At 44.3% G+C, this 14207-nt stretch overlaps 1 protein-coding gene across 1 annotated transcript in view; it reads left to right on the forward strand.

Moving 5' to 3' along the window:
* Positions 1-14207, forward strand: part of OLFML1 (olfactomedin-like 1) — a 28526-nt gene that overhangs the window by 3343 nt on the left and 10976 nt on the right. Inside the window, exons 3-4 of the mRNA XM_005873929.2 lie at positions 1572-1806; positions 3051-3339. Of these exons, the coding sequence (XP_005873991.1) occupies positions 1681-1806; positions 3051-3339 (415 nt within the window). The 5' untranslated portion in view covers positions 1572-1680. The remainder of the gene's footprint in view (positions 1-1571; positions 1807-3050; positions 3340-14207) is intronic.

Genomic DNA, 14207 nt, shown 5'->3' on the forward strand with positions numbered 1-14207 from the left:
GGGACCCGGCCGGCGGGCCATAGTTTGCCCACGGCTGCTTTAGACTCATCAATACCGAATGTATATGTCATTGTAAAAACAATGTAAGCATGCTATAGAAAACCAACAACGAGTTTATCCACAACGCTGCCCCCCAAAGTTAATTGTGATGCAATTGTTGATTTCCTCCACTCGACTTTACCCACCTTAGTTCACAGTCTCAACGTTAGGATGCGAGGCTCTCCTGGAAGAAAATCAACCAGAGCACCTTTAGCGGAAGACTTGATTCAAAAATGCCTGGCATGAGACGTTTCCTAAAGAGCCTTCTCGCTTGGGCAAGGAGGCTGAATCGAGCAGTATTTTTAATAAAGATTTACGAGGAAGGACCAGCTGGAGTTCAGCTAGTTTGGAGAATAGTTCAAAGATGGTTCTCATAAATAGGAGGAATTGTTCTTGAGGATGAGGAGTCATTGTTTGTGATTTTACCAAGGACGTGGGGAGGCACAATTAGGGGCTAAGGTCACCTGGAAGAGAGGTAGAAAGGAACATCTAAGGGGGCAGGGACAGGCAAGGTCTACACTGGAAATTCTCCATCTGTTAGTGTCTCTTGGGAACCCAGGTCTTCTGACACCTGGCCAGGGTTCCTTCCATGTCCCAGAGATGCCCCAACCTTCCCTATGTTGGTAGGTGATTGAGAAAGAACGATGGGTATCCTGGAGCCAGCCATGGAAGGAGAGGTTGAGGTAAGTAAAGGCCTGTACAACAAAGGCAAAAACTAGAAGATTTTGTCCTAAGGATGTGATTTATCTTCAACAGCACTGGGGCCTGTAGGAATTGAGTTTTATGTATTGCTGGCCTGCAGCTACAGGTGAAGGGACGTCTGCCACTAGGAACTCAGAAAAATCAAGGGCTTCCTTGTAGGAGTTCCATTTCCTGATGATTTAGCCTCAGGAGCATCACTAATTGTAGTTGTGCATTTTAATAAAACTCTTCTGCTCTCAATCCTTAGATTTTTTAGCTATCAGCCTGGGTGGCCAGGCCTGCAGCTCATTGTATCTCTCTCTCCAAGGGGCAATCAGCCCTGTGCATATCCGAGCTTTTCTTCCCCTTGCTGTGCCTTTAAGAGCTACAGGAATGCAAAGAGAGTCTGGAGGAGGGGTGGGGTCTCCCAACAGGACTTCTGGGAAAAGGATCCTGGGAATTTTTGCCAGAAACAAAGCTAAGATTTCAGCTCTAAGAAGTTGGGAGTGGTGTGTGTTAGGTCAGGGCTGTGATTGGACTGCAGAGTCCACTGGGGGGAGGAAAGCAAAAGTAAAAGAGTTGGGGAGAGGGAAGAAGCCCTTCCTGCATCCACCCCAATGCACGTTCACCCAGGCCCAGAAGCCGGGTGCAGCACTCGCCTGGGGAGGGTCCATGTGTGTGTCAAGGGTGATGCCAACAGATGCTGGACCCAGGAAGCTCTCTACCTCAAGTCAGCCCTCTAGGCCTCCAGGGACCGGCTTGCCAACAGCTGGATTTGATCACCAGCTTGCAAAGTGAGGTCATGCATCTGGTGGAATAACAGGCAAACTTTGCTTTCCGGCTGTTTTTAGAGGATTTTCACAGCAGCGGCTGGAAACCAGGAGACCGCCACCTGGACCCTTGAGTCTTCTTCGAGGGGCCCAGCATAGAAGATTCCACCCCTGGGTGTTTTGCAGGACGATGCTGGCCCTTCAGCGAGGTTCTGCTCTCCTGGTTCTGTTCCTCTCCGCCTTTGTGCCCCCGCCACAGTGTGCTCAGGACCCAGGCATGGTGCACTACATCTACCAGCGCTTTCAAGTCTTGGAGGTAGGTGATCGGTGCACCTGATACAGGAACATGCTTCTCTTACTCATGCTTCCCTATCTACTTGGATGCATTGCTATGGTTACACTTGAAATGTTTTATGATCTAGTGGTTTAGAGCACCAGAGTCCAGACTGTGCACCTCCTCCTTGAGCAGGACTTCCCTCTGCACAGTTTTTCTCATCTGTAAAATGGGGATGTTCATGGAATTTACCTCCTAAAGCTATTCTGAAGATTTAATATTACTCCATAGTTAGAACAGTGCCTGGCATACTGGTAAATGTCCAAAACTGTTATTATGTGATGGTTCAACTTCTAAAATCTGAAAATTAAAATTTAGGGTCACTTTTTCTTCATTTTCACTATAGCAGGATGAGAGCTAATTTTAGCTTTGCTTTTTGTCTTCTTAGGATGAACCGTTAGGTCACTGTAAAAAGTCATGATATTGTTGTGCCAAGAAGCCGACCTAGCTTCTTTTGCCAAACTGGACTGGGATTTAGAAGTGAGCAGGTTTCAGCGATGCTAAACAGAGAAAGAGCCTAGGCCTCTTCTCCATACACGGCAGCTACCATTTCATTGAACTTTGCAAAACACAACATTTTTGTAGCATGAACAGGCTCCCAGGGACAAATGTGACCTTCTGCCCTACTTGGCCTTTGACACAACCCTGGTGTTGACATTGACTATCTCATGCTTAATCATCTTGCTTTTGTACAAGTTAAATTTTGATAAATTTTCTTCTTTCAAAGACATTCCTATCTCCAATATTTATTTTCAATATTTTCCTGAAAACTCTTAAAAGTCCAAATTATTCGGTCATCTAGTTACAGTCAGGGCAAAATCATTCCGCAGAGCAGGCCCAATGTTGTCCGGCCAACGGACTGAGGCTGGAGGCGGTGGATGAGATGTTCCCAGACCAGTGGCCTCTTGCTGCTTCTTCACTCGCTCCCTCCTCAGACCTCTCCTCCCCAGTCCCACCTCCTTAAAAGTGCCAGAGTTCTACTCAACCACGACATTTAGCACCAACTTGCCCACATTGAAAAATATATAAGACTAAATGCATGGGAAAACTTAAAAATTGATACATTGAAGTATCCATAGCACTTTAAGAAATTAAGGGTGATTTTTATTTTCCCCCTTTTTGATTATTTGTATTTTTTTAATCTTTTCAATGAATGATAGCTATTTATATTACTTGGGTAACTTCAATAACTAGCAGTAATTTGGGAATTTATTTTCTGACTAAAGCAAAGACTGCAAACATGTACCCAAGCAACGAGGGCATACATTCAAGACTTCCGCGAGTTCTCAAAAAACATATCCGTGATGCTCGGGCAATGCCACACCTACACAAGCGAGTACAAGAGCGCAGTGAACAACCTGGCACTGAGGGTCGAGCGCGCCCAGCGGGAGATTGACTACCTAGAGTACCTTCGGAAAGCAGACATGTGCGTGGAATCAGAGGACAAGACGCTGGCAGAAAAGCTACTCCAAGAAGCCGAAGAAGAGAAGAAGATCCAGACTCTGCTGAACGCAAGTAAGAGAGCTGGGTCTTGTATATCATGCTGGGGACTGTCACTCAGAGACACAGACAGTACAGGGGTGCTGACCTAGTATGACAGTAATAGCTGGATGTACCCTCTTATGTGCCCGTGTGGAGGCAACCTTAGCAGGGAACTGGTGTCCACAGGAGAATCCATTCTTAGAAAGCAGCTTTTCATTTCACATGGCATCTCTAAGGGCCCATAGAAGGTCAGGCTACAGTGTCAGAGGTCAGCCAGGAAGGGCATCTCCTGATAGACCTTGGTTTGGCGGAGGTGTGTGGTTGCAGATCTTTCCAGGAGAGTGACAGGTTGGTGGATTCTCCCAGGGCCCTGTGAGCCGGGAGTGGCTGCTAATGTGCCAGCAATGCTCAGGGTCGGGGTCTGCAGTGAACTATTATTGTGCACGCTGTCGCAATGGTGGGATCTCGGGGATTTGTCTCCTATCTTGTGACCCATCAGAATCACTTCCAGGCCATTAAGAATAATGTTTAGGAGCTCAAATTAAAACAAGTAGCAAGCAACAAAACATAAATGAGAAGGAAAATGTCCTATGTGTGAGTCCATTTTATGAAAATAATGACGAGACAATTCCCTCCCCTTCCCCCCATCCAAGCCTGTATTCTGAGATGGTTTATTGCAAATGGGAAAACTTTATTTATAGGCTAATTATGTGTGCTCCATGTGTGAGACACTCCATTAGGGAAATAAGACATAGCTGAATGCCATCATGGTGCCATCATCCCTTCTCAATGTAACCCTCATAAGAACTGCATGGTTCTTCCCAAATGAGATGACACTTGAGATGAGTTTTGAACAAAGAAATTAGAGAAGTATATGCAGAGGGGACAGCATGTCAAAGATATGAGGGTGTGTATACTTGGGCATGCAGATCTGCAGATATGGCTGAGTGGACCTGTATGGGGCAGGTGAGTGTAGGGAAGCAGGACTGAAGAGTTCAGCAGGATCCAGGTAATGAAAGACCTTGCATGCTAATGGGTTTGCACTTGACTTGAGAAACTATAGAGAACCACTGAGCAGTTTTAAGCAGGGGCATGACATGAAGGAAGAGGACAAGACTAGAGAGCAGAGACCAGTCAAGGGAATACTGCAGTAATTTGGGCAACAGTGATGGTGCCTACATTGTGTCATTGAGATGGAGAACAGATGGATTTGAGAGCCACTGAGACTTGGAATCCACATGGCTTGGTGACTGATAATTAAGAGTGAAAAGTGAGTGAGAAGGATGCATTCAAGATGCTTCCCAGGGATTTGGCTTAGGTCATTGGGTGGTTAATCTGAAATATGTTGAGATAGGAAACCCAAGAGGATTTTTGGAGCTCTTATTACTCTACTTTTTTTTTTTAGCACTTATTACTTTGAAGTCTTCTAGCTCATTTATTTGATCACTGCTTGGATCTAAAATGTCAGCTCTATAGGAGCCTAGATCCTGCATTTCATATTCAATGCTGTGTGTGTCCCAGTGCCTAAAATAGTGTTTATGTTCAACAAATCTTTGTCAGTGAATAACTAAGTGAGAAAATGAATGAATGTAGAAGGATTGTCAGCACAGAGAGAGGGGCTATACAGTTTTGAAAGAACAGGGAACATCTTATCTCTGAGTCAGAAGACAGAGAGGAGGGTGCCTTATCTATTATAGGAAGCAGTTGATCAAGTTGGTCAAGTGAGTAATCCTTTTTGGCCCTGACATGGTAGAGATGAGCCATCCTCTGAAAAGGAACAACTGGGGATCAGCATGGGGTGAGGGGAGGGGTAAAGGTAAGGATGAGCTCGCAGGGGATGGAACAGAAGCTGCCCCCAAAAAACAGTGTGTAAGATTGGGTGCTAATGTGGCCTGAGCTAGAATGTGCCTGAACTTTTGTGTCAGGGGTCAGGCAGGACCCCAAGCCTAAACAGTTAGTGAACAGTTAGTGGATCTCTGAGCTGCTCCTTGTCCTTGAACACCCTGAGCCCCTCAGGCTTTGAAGTGCCCCTTTCCACTCCAACTTAAGCTCAGCATAGTCTGGTCTTCCTACTTATTTAACTCTCATCCTCTGCCTCATCCCTTGCGCACTGGAGGCCTGAAATGTTCCCTCCCCATGGTGAGTTCCCTGTCAGCTTTCTGGAGATTGCTCCTTCCATGCCTGGGGCCTCTGGGGCCCTCATTTGGTGATTTGGTTTATGATTAACAACCACTTTTGCCCCAACTCTTGGATGGGTCCTGTGCTACATACACAGTAGGGACAGAGGAGTGAGTAGAATGTGCTACATCCTGCACTAGCCCTTTTACTGCTTCTTTCCCTCTGGTCTTGCCTCCTACAGTCTATCTGCTATCATGCAGGCCTTCCCACAACACCAAATGAATCACATTACTCCTCTGAGTAGATTTTTTTTTTTTGTCATTCACCATCAGTTATGAGCAACAACAAAAAATCCATTCGAATCTCTTAGCCTTTTGTATAGAGAAGGTCCCTCACAAAGGGGCCCAAACTCATCTCCAGCTTCTTAGGTTTCTGTGACTTACCTAATGCAGTTGCAATTAAAAATACAAATATTGTTTTCTCTACCCATCCTTTATGATTCAAAAAGCTGTGGATTCTGTGGGAAGACTTCTGGGGGTGAGGGAGGTTGGGAGGGGGTTCCAGCAGTTTGGCCTGTAGCACCTCATTCAGTTCTCCAAGGGAGCACTCATAAGTGGTGTTTATTTATTCAGGAACTATTTCTTGGGTAACTATGAAGGACCAGGTACTGGGGATAATTAATATGATGGAGTTGCTCTGTAAGTAAACCATTCCCTAGAGAGCTGTTCCCAAATCTTCAACCTTTATTTAGAGAAGATCTCCAAGGATGTTCCCATGAGAGCCACAGTCCCAGGGATGTTTGGGGGGCAGGTAAATTTTTAGAATCTTAACTCTAACATAAACACTCTCTTTCTCCCCCAATCCCTCTCCCTCTTCCTTCTTCTCTTCCAGTGATAGAGGGAGAGAAGGTACACACACACACACACACACGCACACACACACACACACACACACTTTAGAATGCAGTGAGTGAAAGTTACTGGAATACAATCTAACTTATATTTTAAAATGTTTCCAAGTCTTTGATTCTTTAACTTTTATTAGTATAAAGAAATTTTGCATTGCACTTGACAATTTATGGCAAAACACCATTGCCTCAAGATACCCAGATGGAGAACTTACCCAACAGAACTCTTCGGCTAATCCCACACGCTTGCATTCTTGTGTGGATGAGAGTATTAACCTCTTTTTAACTTGTAAATCACTTATAAAGAAAAATTCTCAAGGCAGTCAAAACGAGGCATTGTGAGAGATTTTATTTCCTGTTTCAGTCCAGCTCCTTTTATTACAAGGGTGCACGCAGGTTACCTCAAGTAACCCTCTTCCTGCTAAATTAAATAACTCGTGTCTTTTGTTAGATCATGTTTGAAAGAAGAAAGTCTGTTGCTGCAAATTTAAATGCCTGTGGGATCCATTCAGGTAGTGTAAATGTGTGTGCCTCATACTCAAAGCCATTAAAAACAAAATAAAATTAAAAACAAGACAAGTAAGCAAACAAAAACCCCACTGGAAGCCAACTAAAACATACCTATGAGCCAAGCCCCAGGGTCTGTTAGTTTGTGGTAAGTGCAGCCAAACATTAAGAGATGTGTAACTCTAATTTAAAGCAGATATATTTACCATGAAGGAGGAGAGTGAGGGTATACACACAAGTGTGAGCTCAGAAGAGTGCTTGAGTGCGCACACGTGTGCACACATACGTGCACACACACTCTTACACACACAGGTTCTTCACTCAGAAGTTGCTGCATGCATGGGGCCAGCAACGCTGGAGGTGTGTGTGTGCAGCTCATCCTGCGCTGCCTCCTAGAGCAGTGGTCAGCAAACTCATTAGTCAACAGTACAACAATTGAAATTTCTTTTGAGAGCCAAATTTTTTAAACTATATAGGTAGGTACATTGTTATTAACTTAATTAGGGTACTCCTAAGGCTTAGGAAGAGCCACACTCAAGGGGCCAAAGAGTCGCATGTGGCTCGCGAGCCGCAGTTTGCCGACCACTGTCCTAGAGAATTCAGGGTCACTGTGCTGGGTCCAGAAAGGCCCCTGTGCACAGCACGTCTCTTGTCCATCCATCCGGAAGGCCTGTGGCCTAGGAGGATGCCTCCAGTCCCATCACTACAGATACTAACAGAAGGTCCCAAAGTTGTTTCAGCTGCTGCCTTTGGGCTCAAGGTGGAGTGAACATCCATTTATTCTCTCTTTAGCTCCCTCATTTATTCATTCATTAAACAAATGTCTAACTGAATTCCAGATTAATGCTGGCATTGTGCCAGGCATTAGAGATGGAACATTAACCGGTATAGCATCTTGTCCTCAAAAAGCTTATAGCAAGTGGGGAAGCACATAAGCAAAGAGGATAACAGCCAGAGTGTGACTGTGCTGGTGGAGGTGTCACAGAAGCAGAAGGAACCGCCATTAAGCATTTAAGCAAGGTCAGGGCTGCCTTGGAGATGGAGGAGACTGAAATCTAGAAAGTAACCCTCAAGCTGAGTTTTAATAATGAGAAGAACGGATCAAATGGAGAATAAAGGGCACTTTGAGCAAATGGAACTGTGTGTGGAGGCACAACGGCCTAATCGGGCTTAGCGCGTTCAGTAGATCTCAGGTGAGGGGGAGTCTTGGAGAGATTAAAGAACCAGACGAGAGCTAAGCTCCTTTGTGCTAAGCCAGGTCACACTTTCACGCTGTGGGAAATGAAAGTAATGTGAACAGGAGTAGCTAGTATTTATTGAGTGCCTGTTATGTAGCAGGTCATCTTTAAGCATTTTATATATTGGATCATATCATCTAATTCTCACAACAACCCTATGAGATAGGGTTATAATCATCCCCCACTTATGGGTGAGGAAATCAAGGCACTGAGATGATAAGCAACTCTCCAAGGACTCAGAGCTAATTGGCGCCAGAACTGGGATTCAAACGAAGGCAGGCTGGCTCCCACCCTACACCTCTCCCACTGTGTGTGCTATGCTGCTGGATAGTGGTAAGCATGGGAGTGTCAGGGCTCAGACGGAGGTTTTAGGAAGGTCATGCTGGTCACAGTGTACAGAAGGGACTGCAGTAGGGGAGGCTGAGTGTGCATAGGTGGGTGAGACTGGAGGCAGGGAGGTCATCTCCAGGTCATCTTCAGGCCTGTCACACAGGCACTTAAGGTGGGAGCCCTCTGTTCTGAGACTAGATGCCTGTGCCCGCAAGGCTCAGCTGCTTCTGATCTTATTGTGGGACACATATGAAGACCATGTCAATTCTCTTGGTTGCTATTTGATGATGATTCCTACCATAAACAGTTGGGTTTAAATCCTTTTAAATCCTGGCCAATAAGGGTCAATTTTCTTCCCCCACCTTCTAGATTTTTAATTCCTGACTTTTCTTCACTTACTCTTAAACTACAAAACTCCTCTGCTTCCCTCTGGTTCTCTCAGTTCACAGATGAGCTGCACACACACTTTCCTGTGCTGGCAATCTCAGGGCATCTCCTGGGCCCTCATCTGACCGGCACCACATCCCGTAGGTTCTTCCTTCTGAGTATCTCTCAAATGTATTCTTTCCATCTGCACCACTCTCTGATCATCCCTGGTCTTGGTTATAAGAGCCTCCTAACTTCTCTTCAGGCTGCCGCTCTCTTGCTGTACCAGGGCTTTCTTGTATACTGCTGTCATCGGGGTCATCTTGCTAGAGTTACTTTATCCTTGCTTTATCAACGTTGATGGCAACCACAACCTACAGGCTAAAGCAAACCCCATAAAATAGCATAAAGAAAACCCTTACAAGCTGACCCTAATCTAGCTTTCTTTAAATAATTTATTGTATTATTCTCTATGAAAGTAATACCCGCTGAGTAAATAAAAACTGTGAATAATGTATGTACTATAGTTATTGGATTTACTTTTATTATGAAAGTAGATAAGTCAATAGTTGACCACAGCAACTTGGAACATTTCTCAGCTTTGTCCTGTGCCACTACTGCCTATCTCCCTTCACCCCATGCTCTACGTTGTGTCTGATCTGCTATTCTGAAAACAAAAATATACTTCATGCATCCCTGCATTATTCATGCTGTGTTTCTCAAGTCTGCCACAGTGCCTGGAACAGAGTAGAAATCAATATTTTCTGATCTTGAGGAGTAGTTTATTAGACAAAGATTGCATTAAGCACTTTTTATCTGTTATCTTGTCCATGACAACTCTGCTAGGTGGACACCATTATGACTTATTTTCAGATGAAGGAGCTGTGGCTCAGGGTGTTTCACGCAGCCTGACTTCCTCCCACATTCCTGCTACATCCAGAGGATGCATCACCCCTGAGACACATGGGATTCATCTCAGCCTTCATCTCTGCTCCCCACCCCCTCACCTCTACCCTGTGTCAGTTATCTGTTGCTACAATAATGCCACATAACAAACCACTCTGAAAGTGAGCAGTTGAAACAACAATCACTGGTTATTTCTCAGGAGTCTACAGGAGAGCTGGGCAGTTCTGTTGGTCTGGGCCAGCCTTGGCCCCTCTTGTCTGGGTTCCCTAGTGGCACATTGCCCGGGGATGGCTGGCAATGGCTTCAGCTGGGAAGACTTGGATCTCCTCCACATGACCTCTGATCTTTCAGAAGGTGAGCCTGGTGGAGGCAGAGGTCTGAGAGAGAGGGCACAAGCACACCAAGATCTGGTCACTTTTACCAAATTCTTTTGGCCAAAGCAAGTTCCAAGTCTGGCTCCAGAGCCCACCCTAACAAGGCATTTGGTCTTGACCCCTGGAAACAGGCAGTATTCAGGGTCAGTTTTTAAGTTTGCAATTTTCTATATGAGAACAGTGAATCGGGCATTAGTGTGCTTGATAGTTTTGAGATGGGATAGAAGAGCCATTGAGAAGAGCGCTGCAAAGTTCAAGTTCAGGATAACAGGCCCTAGAATTTGAGAAAGGGAGGACAAGAACAGAATGAAATGAGATTTATCTCACAGGGAAAATCCATGGCGAAATGTCAAAATGACTTTGTTTCTAACTACGCAAATGGGAGAATGGCAGTACCACACCTAGAAATGGAAAAGAACATTTCTATTCTTTTTAGCTTGGTAAGAATATTACAGGGGGGGGGGAAACACTACACCCCAAATACCCCCCCAAAAAGACAAAAACCAGCTCTGTTTTTCAATGAAAAATAAATAAAAGCAGGAAGTTCATAATTACAACCTTGGAATGCTTAAGTGTTCCAACAGTCAGATAATGGCTTCAGAGTAGAGCGGTTTGATCAGAAATTCCCAGAGGACGGCCCACTTAGTGCTTCGCTTCCCATCAGTGTTGACCAGCCTGGATCCTCTAGGACAGCATTCTCAAACTTTGGTCTCAGGAACCCTTTACACTTTTAATAATTATTCAGGACCCCAATGAGGTTTTTTGTTTTGTTTTGTTTTGTTTTTGTATAAGTCACATCTATTGATATTCACCTTATTCATATTTAAAATATAGAAATTGTAATGTGTGCTAGTTGGTGTTCTAGGATAAGACATATAGCAGTGAATATACAGATTTGACAAAGCCCTGCCTCCTAAGGTTTACATTCAATTGAGAGGAGTCAAACAGTGAGTATGTTAAAAGATAAACTTATAACATGTCAGATAGAAAATAATAAATACTATGGATGAAAATTGACTAAGGTAAGGGGTATGGAGAGCTGGCCGCCTCTGGCAGGAGGTACCTGAAGGAGGTTGGCTGTGTGGGACTCCAGCTGTGGGACCTCATGGTGCAAGCAGACTGGACACACACAGCTTCCAGCTTCCGTGCACCCCCATGAAGCAACCAGCCACAGATCAAGTCTGTTTTCTTTCTCACAATCTATTGCTAATCACCAAAAAGAGGAAAGCTGTCAGGGCTCCATACTGGGTGCCATGGAATACTTTGAATTTAGTGCTGGGAACCTAGAACAACCTGTGACATGGATTTAGCAGAGTTCTGTCTAACTCACCAAAAACAACATCTAGAGCATTTATTGTGTTCCAGGCCCTGTTTAAGCCCTGGAGTCACAGCCCTGCAAAGCCACCTCTGAGGGTTCACTGGGTACCATTTCATAGAAGCCTCCCTGCCTTCCTGCCGTCTATCCGCCCAGGCACTCAGACACTGAAATAGCATCTGCTCATGTCCACACATACCTCTTACTATTCAAATCAATTTGATGTTTAAGTTGCATAGCATGAGTTGGGATAGCGGGTTTGGACACTGACTAATACTGCATTATCTGAATTGAATTGATTCCCAAGTTTGGACAGTAAGTAGAAGATTCAATAGGAGGGAAATAGGTACTGTGTTCCAGGCACTGTGGATAAAAAGACAAATAAGACACGGTCTCTGTCTGAAGTGCTGGCAAGGAAACAGTGAATAAGCAATTTCAGTTCAGCACAAGTGCCCTGAGAGATGCACAGAATGCTTCAGATGCAGGAGGAGCAACCACCCCCCCCCAACCCCCCACCCCCCGCTGCTCTGAGGGACTCAGAGATTTTGTTTTGAAAGACAAGTAGATGTATCCTGAGTTAGTGAAGGTGAGCTAAGGGGAAGTATGGGCAATGCCTGAAACTTCTAAGAGGCCATGGCACGGTTGGTGACTGTAACCAGTCTAGTGTGGCGGGAGTGACAAAAGAGGAAATCAGAGGAAGGACCTTGAGTGCCACACTTGATGTCTGAAACTCATTCCGTGTGTGAAAAGAATGACATGACCCTAATTTCTAGAAAATTAAGTTCACGTTGACAATGTTATTGTAATAGCTTGAAGGGTTGTAATTGACTACTCATCTGAGAGCTGTCATCTTCGTCATCCTGGTGTCTAACATCATACCTGTCACTTGATAGGTAATTGTAACTGTTTATTAACATGAATACAATTCAGGTGGTTGAAAAAGTCAAGTTCATAACAGAATTTTAAGAGGCAGTCAAAACATTCATGGTTTTCTGGGAATTCTCTTATCTTTAATGAATTTGACATTCTTCTTCCCAAGCAAACCTGCCCTCTGTTTTCTGTCACTATCTCATGTGTCCGGTCACCCCATTCTTGAATCTGGTTTGTTACCCAGCTTCCTCTAATTGATTACTAAGACCTGACCTCTCTTTTTGTTCCTTGAACCCATATTGGATTATACTTACAGACACTTTACTTGTCTCTCTGTGACCCCTCTTCCACTCTGCCCCCCTCCAGTTCATTCTCTACCAACATCCAGACTGATGTTCTAAAACATAGTCCTACTGAGTCCTTCCTACAGAAGGACAAGTCACACCAGGTTGGAGAATGTGGTTATTAAATAAGGGGGAAAGTATTTTTTAAATTCAAATAAGTGATTTTTGTGTACGAATTCACTGTGCTGCGGCCTTGGGCCAAATTCTGTCCTAATTGCTTGTCTGCAATTCTGCCTGAGGGGAAAGCACAGGTTTTCAGTTCTTTGGTTTGCAGGTGGAACCTTGCATGCCACTGTCTCTGTTAAGTAATTTGCATCTTTCTTTGAGAATATTTATAAGAGTTTATTTGAGCCAATAATTTGCATCTTGGCTGGCCTCAAAGGTTTTAAATTTATTTCCTATCCTTCCTTTCCTCCTGCTAATTATCTCTTCTCAAGAGAAGCACAGCAGGGAGTCTCAACTTACCCTTATACTCAAACACTCGAAGTCTATCCTCCCCAAATTCCAAAAAAGGAATTTATAAAAATTATAAAATATATGCCCTGAAAAAACTATCCAGCCTAAACCCCTTGTTTTATGGCTGGGGAAGCTAAGCTAAGGCCAGATTGACAAAGGGACTTTTAGAGAGACACAGAGAGAACCAGAGATGGAATTCAGACCCTTCAGGGCTCTGACTCGCAGTCCCAGGTTCCATCGACCAGGGAGGGATAGGAGAAGCAGAAGGGAGCACATGGGGGAAATTCTGTTCCTTTTCCCCCAGAACTGTTTCCTGATATAGACCATCTATCAACACCTATTCATTTTGCTGTTTCTCCAAGGACTCTGCATTAGAATGGAGGAATAGAAGGAGAAAGAATTCTTATGTGTTAGTTTCTACTGTAATTTACTTTATTTTATTTTAATTTTTCAATTACAGCTGGCATTCAATATTATATTAGTTTCAAGTGTACAGCATAGTGGTTAGACATTTATATACCTTGCAAAGTGATCCCCCCCACCCCCCACCTGATGAGTCTAGTACCCACCTGACATTATATACAGCTGTTATATTATTGGCTATATTCCCTATGCTATACTTTACATTCCCGTGACTATTTTGTAACCGTCAACGTGTACTTATCCATTTTAAATGAACATTTTCTTAGGGGTGACACATTGAACATGCCTTGTTCTTAGACATAATCCCTCACAGCTAGACTGCAAGCCTGCTGACTTCCCTCCTAGAAGGTTGGGCAGGTGGGAGGCTTCCTTGTTAAGGCATATATCTTATCACCTTGTGATTAGGTCCCAAGGAGTTCATTGCCCTCACCATGCCTGTTAGGCACACCCAGACTCACCCACTCTTCACCCCTCCCCACCACACCCATACACACCCCTCCAACATGTCCCTGGGGTTGGCTGGAGGTGTCCTGGCTGGCCCTGCCTCCAGGCTCAGATTGAGCTCCAAGGACACAGCTCTGTGACCTATCCAAGTAACTTATCCAAGCCTTTACTTTTTTTTTTTCACTTGGGAAATGGAGATTAAAATATATACCATGTAGGCTTATTCTAAGAATTAGATAAATTAATCTAAAGCACCTATCACAGTACCAAGCAGATTATATGTGTGTGTGTGTGTGTGTATAT

Source organism: Myotis brandtii, unplaced genomic scaffold (genome assembly GCF_000412655.1).
Source record: "Myotis brandtii unplaced genomic scaffold, ASM41265v1 scaffold422, whole genome shotgun sequence".
NCBI classification, from domain to species: domain Eukaryota; kingdom Metazoa; phylum Chordata; class Mammalia; order Chiroptera; family Vespertilionidae; genus Myotis; species Myotis brandtii.